This window comes from Gadus chalcogrammus, chromosome 16 (genome assembly GCF_026213295.1).
Source record: "Gadus chalcogrammus isolate NIFS_2021 chromosome 16, NIFS_Gcha_1.0, whole genome shotgun sequence".
Lineage (NCBI taxonomy): Eukaryota > Metazoa > Chordata > Actinopteri > Gadiformes > Gadidae > Gadus > Gadus chalcogrammus.
Window position 1 is genome coordinate 5,254,299 of NC_079427.1, and position 12,418 is coordinate 5,266,716.

The 12,418-nt window shown below is 48.9% G+C and overlaps 1 protein-coding gene across 1 annotated transcript in view; it reads left to right on the top strand.

Annotated features, from left to right (window-relative positions):
• The window catches only part of tenm4 (teneurin transmembrane protein 4), a 174,785-nt gene extending 170,399 nt beyond the window's left edge, over positions 1-4,386 (top strand). The window contains exon 19 of the mRNA XM_056610354.1: positions 3,423-4,386. Coding sequence (XP_056466329.1) covers positions 3,423-4,181 — 759 coding nt within the window. The 3' untranslated portion in view covers positions 4,182-4,386. The remainder of the gene's footprint in view (positions 1-3,422) is intronic.
• The last annotated feature ends 8,032 nt before the right edge of the window (positions 4,387-12,418 follow it).

Here is a 12,418-nt window from a genome sequence, read left to right on the forward strand (position 1 = left end):
AAAAAAGGCATTAGAAAATAAGTCATCTTTCGCTGCGTGGTTCTCTGGCTCCGCCGCCGCTGCCTCGGAGCGCGGCCGAGGGTTTGCTCATTAGTAAGTCAAGACGCCGTGCTCTGGGGGGATGGACGTTTTCTTTGTGAACCCTGGACTCTCCGTCTTCCTGTGTACTTCTTCTTCTTCTCAATCTTGTTTTCGGTGGAGGGGTTTTTGAAAGAGGAACGGACACGATGAGTTCATTCGGATGCTATTCTGAGCTTCCATTAGACGGTTTTATGTTCGTCCCCGAGAAGAAGTAGGAAGTGGCGCCTGGCTGAGTAATGAGACTGGAACAACGCAAACGTGTGTTTCTATTTACGCCCACAAAGCCCTTCAAGTAAACACTCAAGCATAGTGTTTATGAAAGGACATAACTAACGTAACATTATTTAAGAAGAAAGTGACTTTAAATAGCATTACTAGCCTAGATTTAGAGTCTGGTGATGCTTTGTTCAGTGTATTCTTACAAAGCTTTACTTGGTTCGATCTCCGGAGACTACACAGCAGGGAAAGGGAGGAAAAAATGAGATGGTTTCGCACACAGTGCGCAATGATAATCATAAGAAGTGAGATAAGGCCAACAACACGTGAATACCATGCCGGGGTATTCTGTCGATGGCAGTGCTCCCCGGCTGCAAGCAACCCAATTAAATGCAGCGCCCTTTGAAGCATAAATATAGACAGCCATGCTGCATCTTCCACTTCCACAGTGCTCGTTCTCCTCCGTGACTGCTTTCATCCAGAGCCCGGTTCCCGGGGAGCAGTGGCGCTGTGTCAGCCCATGGATAGGGCACTGCTGTCAGGGTCCAGGGGGAGGAAATCGCTCCCTGTGGGTATGGCTCCACCAACCCCCCTGGTTGGTTCTGATGTTGTGGACGGATCACAGCCCGCAGTGCTCCGATGTGGTGGGGGTAAGGGTAGGGGGGGGGGGGTGGTTGTGAGGGTGATGTTGGTGGTGGTGTTGGGGTGAGGGGTGCGGTCTTTGGCAGCATCCCAGGATGAGGGCACCTCAACTAGAAAGCTAAGGTCACTGCTGCAACCACCGCCCCCCCCCCCCCCCCCTCCGCCCCATTTACACCAGCCTGGGGCCCAGATGACTGGGTCATTGTCCAGGCGCGGTAAACAAACACAGCCTGACATGGTGCAAAGTTACCCCCAGGGTAGGCTACCCCCTGCCTGGATCGGACACACATCTGACACCCCTGCCTGCCTCCCCTCCTCAGCTTACGCGCACAAGCACTCACACATTACACACCCGTTTTCTCACACACACACACACACACACACACACACACACACACACACACACACACACACACACACAAACAGGAACACACACATACACAGAGCGTCTTTGTGGGGGGGGGGGGGGGGGAGTAGTTTAGCAGTTATACGACCCACTCCACCCACATCCACCATGATGGGTGTGGGTGGGTGATTGTGGGGGGTAGTGATGGTGGTGGTGGTGATGGAGGTGGTGGTGGTGGTGATGGAGGTGGAGGTGGTGATGGAGGTGGAGGTGGTATTGGGGATAGTAGTTGGTGGTGATGCGTGCAGTGGCGGTGGTGGATGTGTGACGGTGTACACGGTGGGGGGGATTAGATCGGCTCCCTCCTCTCCTCCTCCACCCCCTCCTCTCTCACCCCCCTCCTCTCCTCCTCCACCCCCTCCTCCCTCACCCCCCTCCTCTCCTCCTCCACCCCCTCCTCCCTCACCCCCCTCCTCTCCTCCTCCCCCCCCTCCTCTCTCACCCCCCTCACTCCCCTCCTCTGGAGAAGGAGTGCCTCTTGTCAGTAGACATTAGGAGACGGGGCTAGCGTGTCTCTAGGGAGGAGGCGGGGGTGTATGTTGATCTACTGGCAGTGGGAGGGGGGGGGGTGGGGGGGTCATGAGGGGGGTTTGATAGTATTGGTAGTGGGGGTGGATGTGATGATGGTTGATGGGGTGGTGCTGATGGTGGCACAGTAAGGGTGGAGGTGGTGTAGTGATTGTGGTGGTGGTGGTAGTTGTGGGCTGTGTAGTTATGTCGGTGGTATGGGTGGTTGTGGAGGTAGGGGTGGTGGAGCAGCTGGTGTGGTGGTACTGGTGCTGATGTTAGTATTGGTTATGGGGTTAGGGTGGTGGTTGTGGAGGTACTGGTTGTAGTTGTGGTACTGATGGTGGTGGTAGTGCTGGTGAGGGGGTGGTGTTGTGGGTGGTGTGTGGTGTCCCCACCCACTGACTCCAGGTTGCATGTTTGCTGCAGTGCGGGCTGTCAGGAGAGTGGCATGTCACCCTGTTTTTAAAATACCACGCATGTCACCACTGATCAGAGAGACGAACACGCGTTGACACACACCCCCAACCCCCCCCCCCCCCGCGCACACACACACACACACCCCCCCCCCCTTTTGGGGCGATGCGTGGTGTGTTCACAACTTCAAAGATGCCAGGCTTGGCTGCCAACCAACCGTTGTGTAACCAGGGTCCACCATTTTGGACGGCCTGTCAGAGCTGCACCTAAATTCGATTTTAATTTGACCTGATGAACAAGGCTCAGGCTGTTCTCCCTGTTCCCTCGCTGTAGGTTCAACGTTTTTTTTTAATTTGGATTATTTCAAGATTGATAAGAAAATGAACAAACAGGGACGTAAAGAATGTCCTCCAGAAATTCGTGTCACGATATTTCCTCAGAATTAGATTTTAATTATGTTTGTCCCCCCCCCCCCCCCCCCCCCCGTGTTCGAGGCTTGCGGGTTTCTCTGTTGTTTGTTAACAAACTTTTAGCATCATGGTGTCGTGAAGGGAAAGGGGCGGCGGGGGGGGGGGGGGGGGAAACAATAGCTAGATCAAACATTAGCATTCGCAGAGAAAGCAGCCCATAAAACCAACACTATTAATCACAGCGTTTCAGCGGAACACAGCGGCACGAAAAAGCCGTCTCGTCCTCTGGCGTCAGCGGAGTGGCGGAGATGTTTGATGTGCTAATGAAGGAGCACGAGTCTCCAGCTACACTTGTTGTGTTTTTCTTTAGTTTGGGAGCCATGGAAGCCCTTGGGGGGGGGGGGGGGGGGGGGGGTCTCGTCCCTCTGGCTGCTGGAGGGACTGTAGAGCTAGGGGGTTGTTATTGACATAAAATATCAATACCGTTTTATTTTGACCGAGATTAGATTTTTTTTGCTGTTGCATTGTCTTGTCTGTTAAAGGCTGAACAATGAGATTTCAAGTGACTCTACCTGCTTGGTAATAATATCAACATGAAATTGACATTTCCTGTCATATTTATTTTCCTTTGTTTTATTTGTGTAGTGAATATCAGTATATGCTAACTGAAGCTGTACTCTCCTAAGCCTTGTTTCATGGCAGCGGGGACTGACGGTGTCCTTATGTTCTCCTGTGTTGCCCAGTCCTTCCTCGGGGTGCAGTGTGAGGTCCAAAGGCAGCTCAAGTCCTTCGTCAAGCTGGAGCGCTTCGGGCAGATCTACCGGGCCAAGGGCGCGGGCTGCCCGCAGGCCGAGACCCGGAAGCAGTTTGCGTCCTCCGGCTCCATCTTCGGCAAGGGGGTGAAGTTCGCCATTCGCGACGGCCGCATGAGCACCGACATCATCAGCCTGGCCAACGAGGACGGGCGGCGCATGGCGGCCGTCCTCAACGACGCCGCGTACCTGGAGGACCTGCACTTCACCGTGGGCGGCATGGACACGCACTACTTCGTCAAGCAGGGCTCGGTGGAGGCCGACCTGGCCCTGCTGGGCATGACGGTGGGCCGGCGCACGCTGGAGACGGGCGTGAACCTCACGGTGTCCCAGGTCAACGCGGTGGTGGGCGGGCGCACGCGGCGCATCACCGACATCCGGCTGCAGTACGGCGCGCTCAGCCTCAACACGCGCTACGGCAGCAGCGTGGACGAGGAGAAGGCGCGCGTGCTGGAGGCGGCGCGGGAGCGGGCGGTGGCGCGCGCCTGGGCCCGCGAGCGCCAGAGACTGCGGGACGGCGAGGAGTGCTCGCGGAGCTGGACGGAGGGCGAGAAGCAGCAGCTGCTGGGCTCGGGCCGCGTGCTGGGCTACGACGGCTTCTACGTGGTGTCGGTGGACCAGTACCCCGAGCTGGCCGACAGCGTCAACAACGTCCACTTCATGAGACAGAGCGAGGCGGGACGCAGGTGACATGAACACAGGGCTCCGCTGGTGAGGGACTAGCACACGCACGCTTCGCGCACACTAACACAAACACACACACACACACACACACACGTGAAAACACACACATGTACGTACACACATCCACTCTCGAACACACACACACACACCAGACTTGTTGCCAAAGACAGCTGCCTACTCCACCACCACTTGGTTTCCTTGGACGGTTGTGTCCCATTCGTGGTTATAAAACGCTGGGCAGGGGGGTTGAGGGGTGAGGAGTCCTTGTTACAGCCAGAGATAAGCCCTCCCCCCCCCCCCCCCCCCACCCACCCACTGGGAGACGCCCCAGTGGCTCTGGGCCTCTGGGCCAGAGGAGGAACACGGTGTTAGTTTGTGGCTTAATTTCCTGACTTTACTGCAGTGTCTCTTAAACTATGGGTCAGGACCTAAAGCGGGTCGCGGTCCACTTGGAGGTGGGTCGCGGCCTGACAATGCACAGAAACACCCTGTTCCGAAAGGATCGGCAATTCCAAGTGTGCTCAAGAGTTTTCTGGGTGTGTGCTTGGGCCCCAACGGACACACTGAAATTGTCTTTTGGGTCCCGTGGTGATAAAGTCGAAGTACCCCATGTCCGCTCCATCAAGCCCGCCGGTGGTTCGGTGTGGGAACCCCCAGGTGGATTGTGGGTAATCCATCGTGTTGTTGTTGTGCGATTCTGGCTCCATTCGGCCCCAGAGTTGCAGAGTGCCGCCCCCCCCCCCCCCCCCCAGCTTGCTCTGTTCTGCCTTCTCAACCACGCCAAGGAGATCCCCTCCCGCTTTCTTTGTTTTATACTTGAAAACCCGGTAGCCCCCGGTTGCGCAAACGCGATGGAAGAAACGTGTGTGTGTATCGGCATCATCGCTGGTGAGCCCTTGATTAAAAAATGAAAAAACCCTAGCAAATGTTTCAAAGCACCTTCATTTGCTTGATGTCCTGTAGTTTGTTTCATTGAATTTTGTTTTTTATTTTTATTATTTTATTTTTCTTATTAGGAAAGGCTTTGCTACTTACCCGAGCCTTGAAGGCCCGTCGGGCACACTGTGCATGTGAAAGCCTTCTTTAAAATTTGGGAAATGTCTCAAAAGGCTTTATGAAACTGGCATTGTGCACCGAGGCCAGCAAAGGAATAGGTCATGTTTTTCTGTTCAGGCTTTTAGTTATTTTGGAATTTGCTTCAGAGAAGAAGAAAAAAAAGAATGTTTTTCTTGGTTGATCCTTGTTTGACAGCGGTCCAAAAAACTCCACACTAAGCGTATAGTTCAGAGCCAGCACTGTCAGAGCAAAACTGTGGAATCAATGTCCGTATTAAACGAGCGATATTTTACGGGAAATGGTTTTGAAATGACTTTGAATTGTGTTTCATAACATGACTATATGAAATAACAGTATAAACAAATGTGAATTTAAACAACAAAAAAAAAACAAGTGAACTGTCGTTCCATTTATTGTTGAATGTTGTACTCGAGGGTGATTCCATATACGGAATAAATTATACCAGATGGTTTTAAGTTTGGTCCGATTATTCCTTAAATTCCACTCAGCCACTGATTCCACCCAACTGCGGACCTCCATGGCATCTACAGTCGCAGTGTTTCCTTCTGTTTTGCAATGTACTTTTTTCCTCAGTATTCCTCATAAATATCTCAAACCTTATAAAGCCTGTGATTGAAGAGTTTGTGAATGTCGGCTTACTTAAAAAAATAAAAAGACAAAGAGGAATGATGACGCTGCTCCTGACGCGGCGCTCCTGATAGGTCGGCTCGTCGCCCGGTTGCTAAGCAGGGGGGTGGGGGGCTGCGTTTGGCCTTTCGGGGGGGGGGGGGGGGGGCGACCCGCATGGCGCTGTGCATGCGTCCGAGGAGCTCTACGTCCGCAGGTTAGCGTATCTCGAACCCGCCTCCGGGTTCCAGCGCATTTAAACCTGCAGGTGAGGCGCAGGGAAAAGGTCAGCGATGCACGCCTGCAGCCGCGATGTAATCCGCCAGGACGTAATTACCGCTGGCCCACGTTCCCCTGCTCTCCCATATGTCCCCATCCCCCCCACCCCCCCCCCCCTTCCCCGGGCGGTGGGAGGGATGGGGGTTGACAAGTTATGGCGGTGAAAATGTCACTCACCTGAAGGATATGAAACCCCTCGATGACGAGACCCAGCTGGTCGGTTTTTTCTTTTTTTTGCCGACCTTGCGTTGCTTTCTGGTGTGGAGGATGTGAATGTGTTAGGGGGAGGGGGGAGGGGGGGATAGGGAGGAGAAGGGGGGGGGGGGGGTCAGTGAGAGTCTCTAGCTGTACAAACGTGAAGCTGTTTTCTTATTTCTGCTGTTGGATCATTGCGGTGACATGGTTTTTTTTTTACTTAAAAAAATAAACACAAAAAAATGTGTATGTATGTTCAACATACTCCGAATGAAGGATATTTGCATTGTGGACTGTTGCACTGAGAAATGTTGCGTCATAAAGACTATTTTTTTTCATTTTCATTTTCGTTTTTTAAGTCCCTTGACTGCCCCGAGGTTTGGGATTGTTCTCAACACTGTGTTTCCAACGCTTCTCTGTAAACTTGTATATAGGAAGATGTGGAGCTGTAAAATACTGCAGATGTAGAGGCCTCTTTAGAACTACATCAGTGATTCTGTGTAGTCTTTAGGTAGGGAAAAAAAATAAATAAAGGAGATATTTTGTGTTTACATTTCATGTGAGTTTTTTGTCGAGCTCCGAAGCCCTCCTGCCTCCGCAACACTTTCACAACCCACATGTTAAGTAGTTTCCTTCCAACGAAAAAACGTTTAAGCCTAGTCTCTTCACAACAAATACATATGCTCCGACAATATGTTCCATCGCAGAGGTGTGTGTCACTGTCAACGAGGCAAAACCATAATTTTCACCTTGCAGTACATTCCCACTGACAGATACCAAGGTAATCGGAGATGAAATGTGTCCGTGTAATAACCTAGCAGGGGGGCTGTTATTTAATATTCAGTCGCGTTGCCACACGTCTCTGTCGCCCACCTGTCCTCCAACTCACCGTGGTCGTCCCATATCGGCCAGACATCTGTTGTTTTACACTTACGCTACAGTCTAATCCAACAATAAATATGTTGAACTGTCAGAATTACAAACAGGCCTCCCAAGTCTGCGACTGCGCTGGCCCCGAAAACTGCTAATGGAACTGTCAAGAGGTGCGAGCACCGTATTGGGCTGTGAGGCGGGGTTTCCTAAAACTGATAACTTTGTTATGCGAGCGCCGCGGGGGCTAAAAGCGTGTCTGGGGACCCTGGTGGCAGCGGGGGGGGGGGGGGTAAAGACGGGACATTTACACTCTCCGCAGGCGCAGTGGTGCAAGTCACCTGGGAGCAGCACGCACGCACGCACGGCAGCAAGGAGCACGCACGCCACCCTGTTTAACCTCGGCAGACGGCCGCAGAGCGGTGTGTTTTTCCACACAGCATTAATTTGCACCGGAGGAAATAAACCCCTTCCCTTTATTCATTCGCTCTCTGTTTGACGTCTGCGCAATTTGAATCGCTGTCACGACCCACTACAGCTCTAGGTGATGTTAGACTAACGTTTTATTTCTTTCACTGCGTTTAACTGCCGGATTTGAAATCTTGTGGCGGATGTCTTCGAGCGGGTTTCAATGCGGGTCAAAACGTTCTGTTCTTCTGGAGTTATGTCGGAGGACTCGTGACAGTTAAGCTGTGGTTGGCTGCTAGAATTATAGAAGCTGGTGTCTTAATAACTCTCAAACTATATTTTGATTCCTTTGTATAGAGAATAGTCATATAGGAGGACATAGTGATCTACTGACTTTTACCAACGAAGACCAAGCTCCAACTACACTCACTGGGGCAGCAGATTATTTCAAGCAAATGGAAGGATTTAAGAGACAAATACTCTCAATAATCTCATCACAACATCCCCAAACCACAGAATTATGTGTGTTTGGCAGGAAGGCACATCTAAGTGATCAGGATCACTGAACGTCCATCAGATATGCCTCATTTTTTAAGGCTCCTCCCTCTTCTCCACACAAGAGTTGTGTCTTCTGTAAGTTTGTATTTGTCCACATGGTTATAGTACCATACTGGGATTTTTCTCTCAGATTGTCATGTGTTGAAATCCCTTCTGATTTTGAATACACCTGGGTTTGTTCTCCAGTAAAAAAATTGGGCCGATATGGTACATGAAAATTGCTCTACATTATGTTAAAAAATGTATACATTTGTGACGTAAACACAAACTGTACTCAAATTCCCAGCTTTCAAAAATCAAAAAGCAAATCAGACGGGATTCCGGCCGATGCCATCCAACCATGAAATATTATTGTGATCGCGGAACAAATTTCTGACGGACGCAGACCCAAAATAACCAGGAGAAACATCAAAAACATTGCCTAACAACAGACGCTACCTGTCAATCACTCTGCATCAGCTGCTGTCACGGGAACCGTTAGGGGAACGTCAAGTACAATCATCTCCGTGGATGTCATGGAGGACGACACCGGGAGAAAGAATAAATAAAGCCTGTCTTGTTTCCACTCGCTCTGCTGTCCCAGGAGTCACTCAGACCATATCCACACGACTCCTGCTAAATGTTAGAATGCTGTCTTTGTGGCAAAAAGTTAGCGGCCCAGACTTGCTCGGTCTCATGCATAAATCCGGACAACTTTAGCCAGACGCAGATGCCGGTGTTACACCGAATTCTGCGACCCACCGAAAAGTGTGACCCCAGGGGGCGCTGTTGCATATTTTCTGCAATATGCATGAGATTGAAGCGTAGACAGGCATGACAAAAACATGCATAAAACATAAGATCTCCCCGCAGCCATTTACCTTTTTATTAAAGGTGCTTAATAAATACATTTGATTGATTTGATTAGCATTTTACAGCCCCATACAATGGATAGGGCGTTTAGTACGGTTCTTCACCGTTGCTTCTTTACCCGTAAAAAGCTACAGTCAGTGTTAAATTATACTGATTACCTTTGAGCATTTCCTATTATAGACTACTGTGTAAAATGCTGTTTAGAGTTAATGTTAGTATCAAGAAAAGAAAGAACCACCGGAGATCTTATGTTTTATTTATGTTTTTGTTATAATGCACAAGTGCATGTTGCAGATAATGTGCAACAGCGCCCCCTGGGGTCACACTTTTCGGTGGGTCGCAGAATTCGGTGTAACACCGGGAACCCGTCACAATTATCACACTTTTGCCGAAATCCTGTTTTCATATGCTTTCTCTAGCACTGCTATAACAGACCATTTTCAATGTCTTCAAAAATGACGTCTCGGTGGGACTTTGAATGTCTTCTACGCATTTGGGGGACAAAACTACAGTTTTAGTTTGAACAGAAGGCCGAACAGGGAAAACATGTGTAACCGCATGAGTAGGGACATGGCCTAAACAGGGTCACTAGGGGATCAGATCTCCCAGAAGGGGATAAAATAGTGTGTTACCTTGGGGGTTTCCATTAGTCCCAGAGCTAGCAAACATACGGGCTAGCAAATTAGTTAACTAGCTCAACAGGGCAGGCTGTGTGTGGAACCATTTGCGTGTCCTGTCCCCTGTCTACTAGTTATGCTAATGACATATAAGGTATAAAAGCTAATGGGGCAAGGGCCTAGCAAGCCAACCAGCCAGAGAGCGAGAGAGTGAGAGAGAGGGGGGGGGGGGTTCGAGGAGAATTCCTTCAGGTGTGTCTCAAAGTAGATAAACCGAACAGCAACCGGGCATAACTTCACTCTGAATGCTGAAAGTGTGTGTTCGTCCCGCATATTATGCGGGACGAATGAAACGGCATATTTTTAACAGTAACTATTGACCTTACTCTTGTTTTTCTGTAACATACCGGACAACATACTAGTGTACTCGTCATTGCTAAAAATGTCACATTATTTCTCATAATATAAATAGGTAAAAAAATATTTTTGTCCTTCGCGTAGGCCTAATTGTCAAGATGCACATTTCGATTAAAACTCACATGTCTTCTTTTATACAAGTTGGACGACTACGTTTTCATTTCATTTACTTATTTCTCTGTCCCAAGTCATGTTTAGGTATACACAGTTGAACATCCTGTTATTTACTTTTAAGCAAACTGGTGACGTGCGGGACGTTTGAAACAAGTGTTTCAATTGTCCCGACAGAGACTACTGGCACTTACACTTTTTCTGCCTCTTAACTTCAAAACTCTGATATTACACACTTTAGGACAGGTTTAAGTACTAATTCATCAGTTGAATTGTCATATTAGTATGCCATGAAACAAAAAACACAACTGTTTATCACAAAAAAAATACAGCACAGAAGATTCTACTTGCCGCACTTAAAAACTGGTTTGCGGGGATAACATTTGAACGTCATTACACACAATTTCCCGGGGTTGGTCAGTCTTCCGTGCTGAACGTAGTTACGAAATTTGCCGTGAAAGACTTGCGTGGTTTTCGAGGAAATCGCTGTGTTTCAATCGTCCCGTGTTTCAATCGACCCGGCTCTCCCCTTCCTCTATCTTCCAAATAAAATTATGGTGCACCAATGAAATGACTTGGCCTATAAATCAAACAAGTATACATTGAATAGGTGTGTATGTATACATGAGCATTCTAGCAGGTACATTTCTTCCTGAAGACCAAGATGAGTGTGTGATTTGGGTCAGAGGGCGATACGTTGTACCTCTCGGTAGGTACGGAGACCATAGCCCACACAAGGAGAGCGAAGACTGCATAACCTACTAAAGGTTAGTGTGACCTTTACATAAAGGTTGTAGCGAAAACCTCACTATTCATGACGTAAATAATGTGCGTGCGTGCGTGCGAGAGAGAAATATTGTGCGCATGTGCGTGCGTGCGTATGAGAAAAAATAAAGTTTGTGTGTGTGTGTGTGTGTGAGAGAGAGAGAGAAATAATGTGTAATGTGTGTGTGTGACTCAGGAGCTAAAGCAGGTGGTCACAGCTTCAAGAAGCAGGATACAAATGTAAGTTATTTGCATACAACAATTTTTGTACAAACATTTTAAGTACAAACTAGAAGAGTAGACTAGTTTGCACTCAAACAATGTCATTCATATATGTAAATGTTTTGTGCTATTCGTTTTTATATTGGGTTTACGCTCTGTACACGTTGTTACAAGATATGAACTTATACATACAAAAACATCTTCCTACCGTTTGAGCTATTTTTACTGGTGTCTTTGCAATGGAGTTGTGTATGAAGTACCTTCCGGCGGCGCAGGGATTGGCTGAACCGCCCCAGTGACTGATCTGCTGGGATTTAATTCACCTGCTGTGGGAACAAGGCGTAATTAACTTTCCGGCGTGTCGGACTCTGTGCACTTGGGGTGAGTATCGCGGTACATGGAGCACAGCGCTGAATGAACGGAGAAAAACCGCACGAGCCTGAACCAGGCCCACGTGAGCCAGCTGCTGAGAGGGAAGGTCCCCGCGAGCCCTGGTGGTGAGTAGCGCATGCGCTTCTCCGGGCACTTCCACGACAATATCCGACCAGTTTATAAAATGCAGTCATCTTTTTGGGGAAGAATAGGCAGGGTTATTTTCCTTCTTTCATTTCTCTGTGTGAATTGACTGCTTGTTTATCTCTATAATGGCAGCAACACAGAGCAGGCTAGAGATTGTCATTCCAGAAATGGTTGTTTTAAGCGTTTGTTTCTTATGATGTTTTCAACGATGGTTCTAAATTAGAGGCTTGTTAAAGGTGCAGCAGGGTAGTTCATGAACACTGGCCTCCGCATCATGGGGAGACCAGACCTGGGTCATGTTAAACAAACACTCCTGGTTCCAGTATCACGTGAATCGCAGTCTTTTCAGTGTTGGGGAACAAGAAACGCGACCACGTTGGAAAAATATACTTTCTAATTCCACGATCCAAATTCCCAGTATCGGAGAGTTCTAGTCGCCTTCCCCCTCCTCCCTAGACCAAACACTAACGCGGGTTGCCATAAGGACACTGAACGAACACGGTCGCAAGAAGCAACATAATATTTTGAGACATTGATCAGCTAGTAGTGTATACATTTACAAGTTATGTTATGTTAACAGATGATAAACACGGCTCATGTGGTATGAATCTTGAAATCCTTCTGGGCTCTAAGCTGTCTAAATCTTTCAAATGCACCCCCAAAGATCACCCTTTTAGCCCGGCTCTGTCCGTGAAGCTTTTTCGTAGGACGACGGTGCTTTCTAGGTCTGGTCGAATCCGGTGTAAT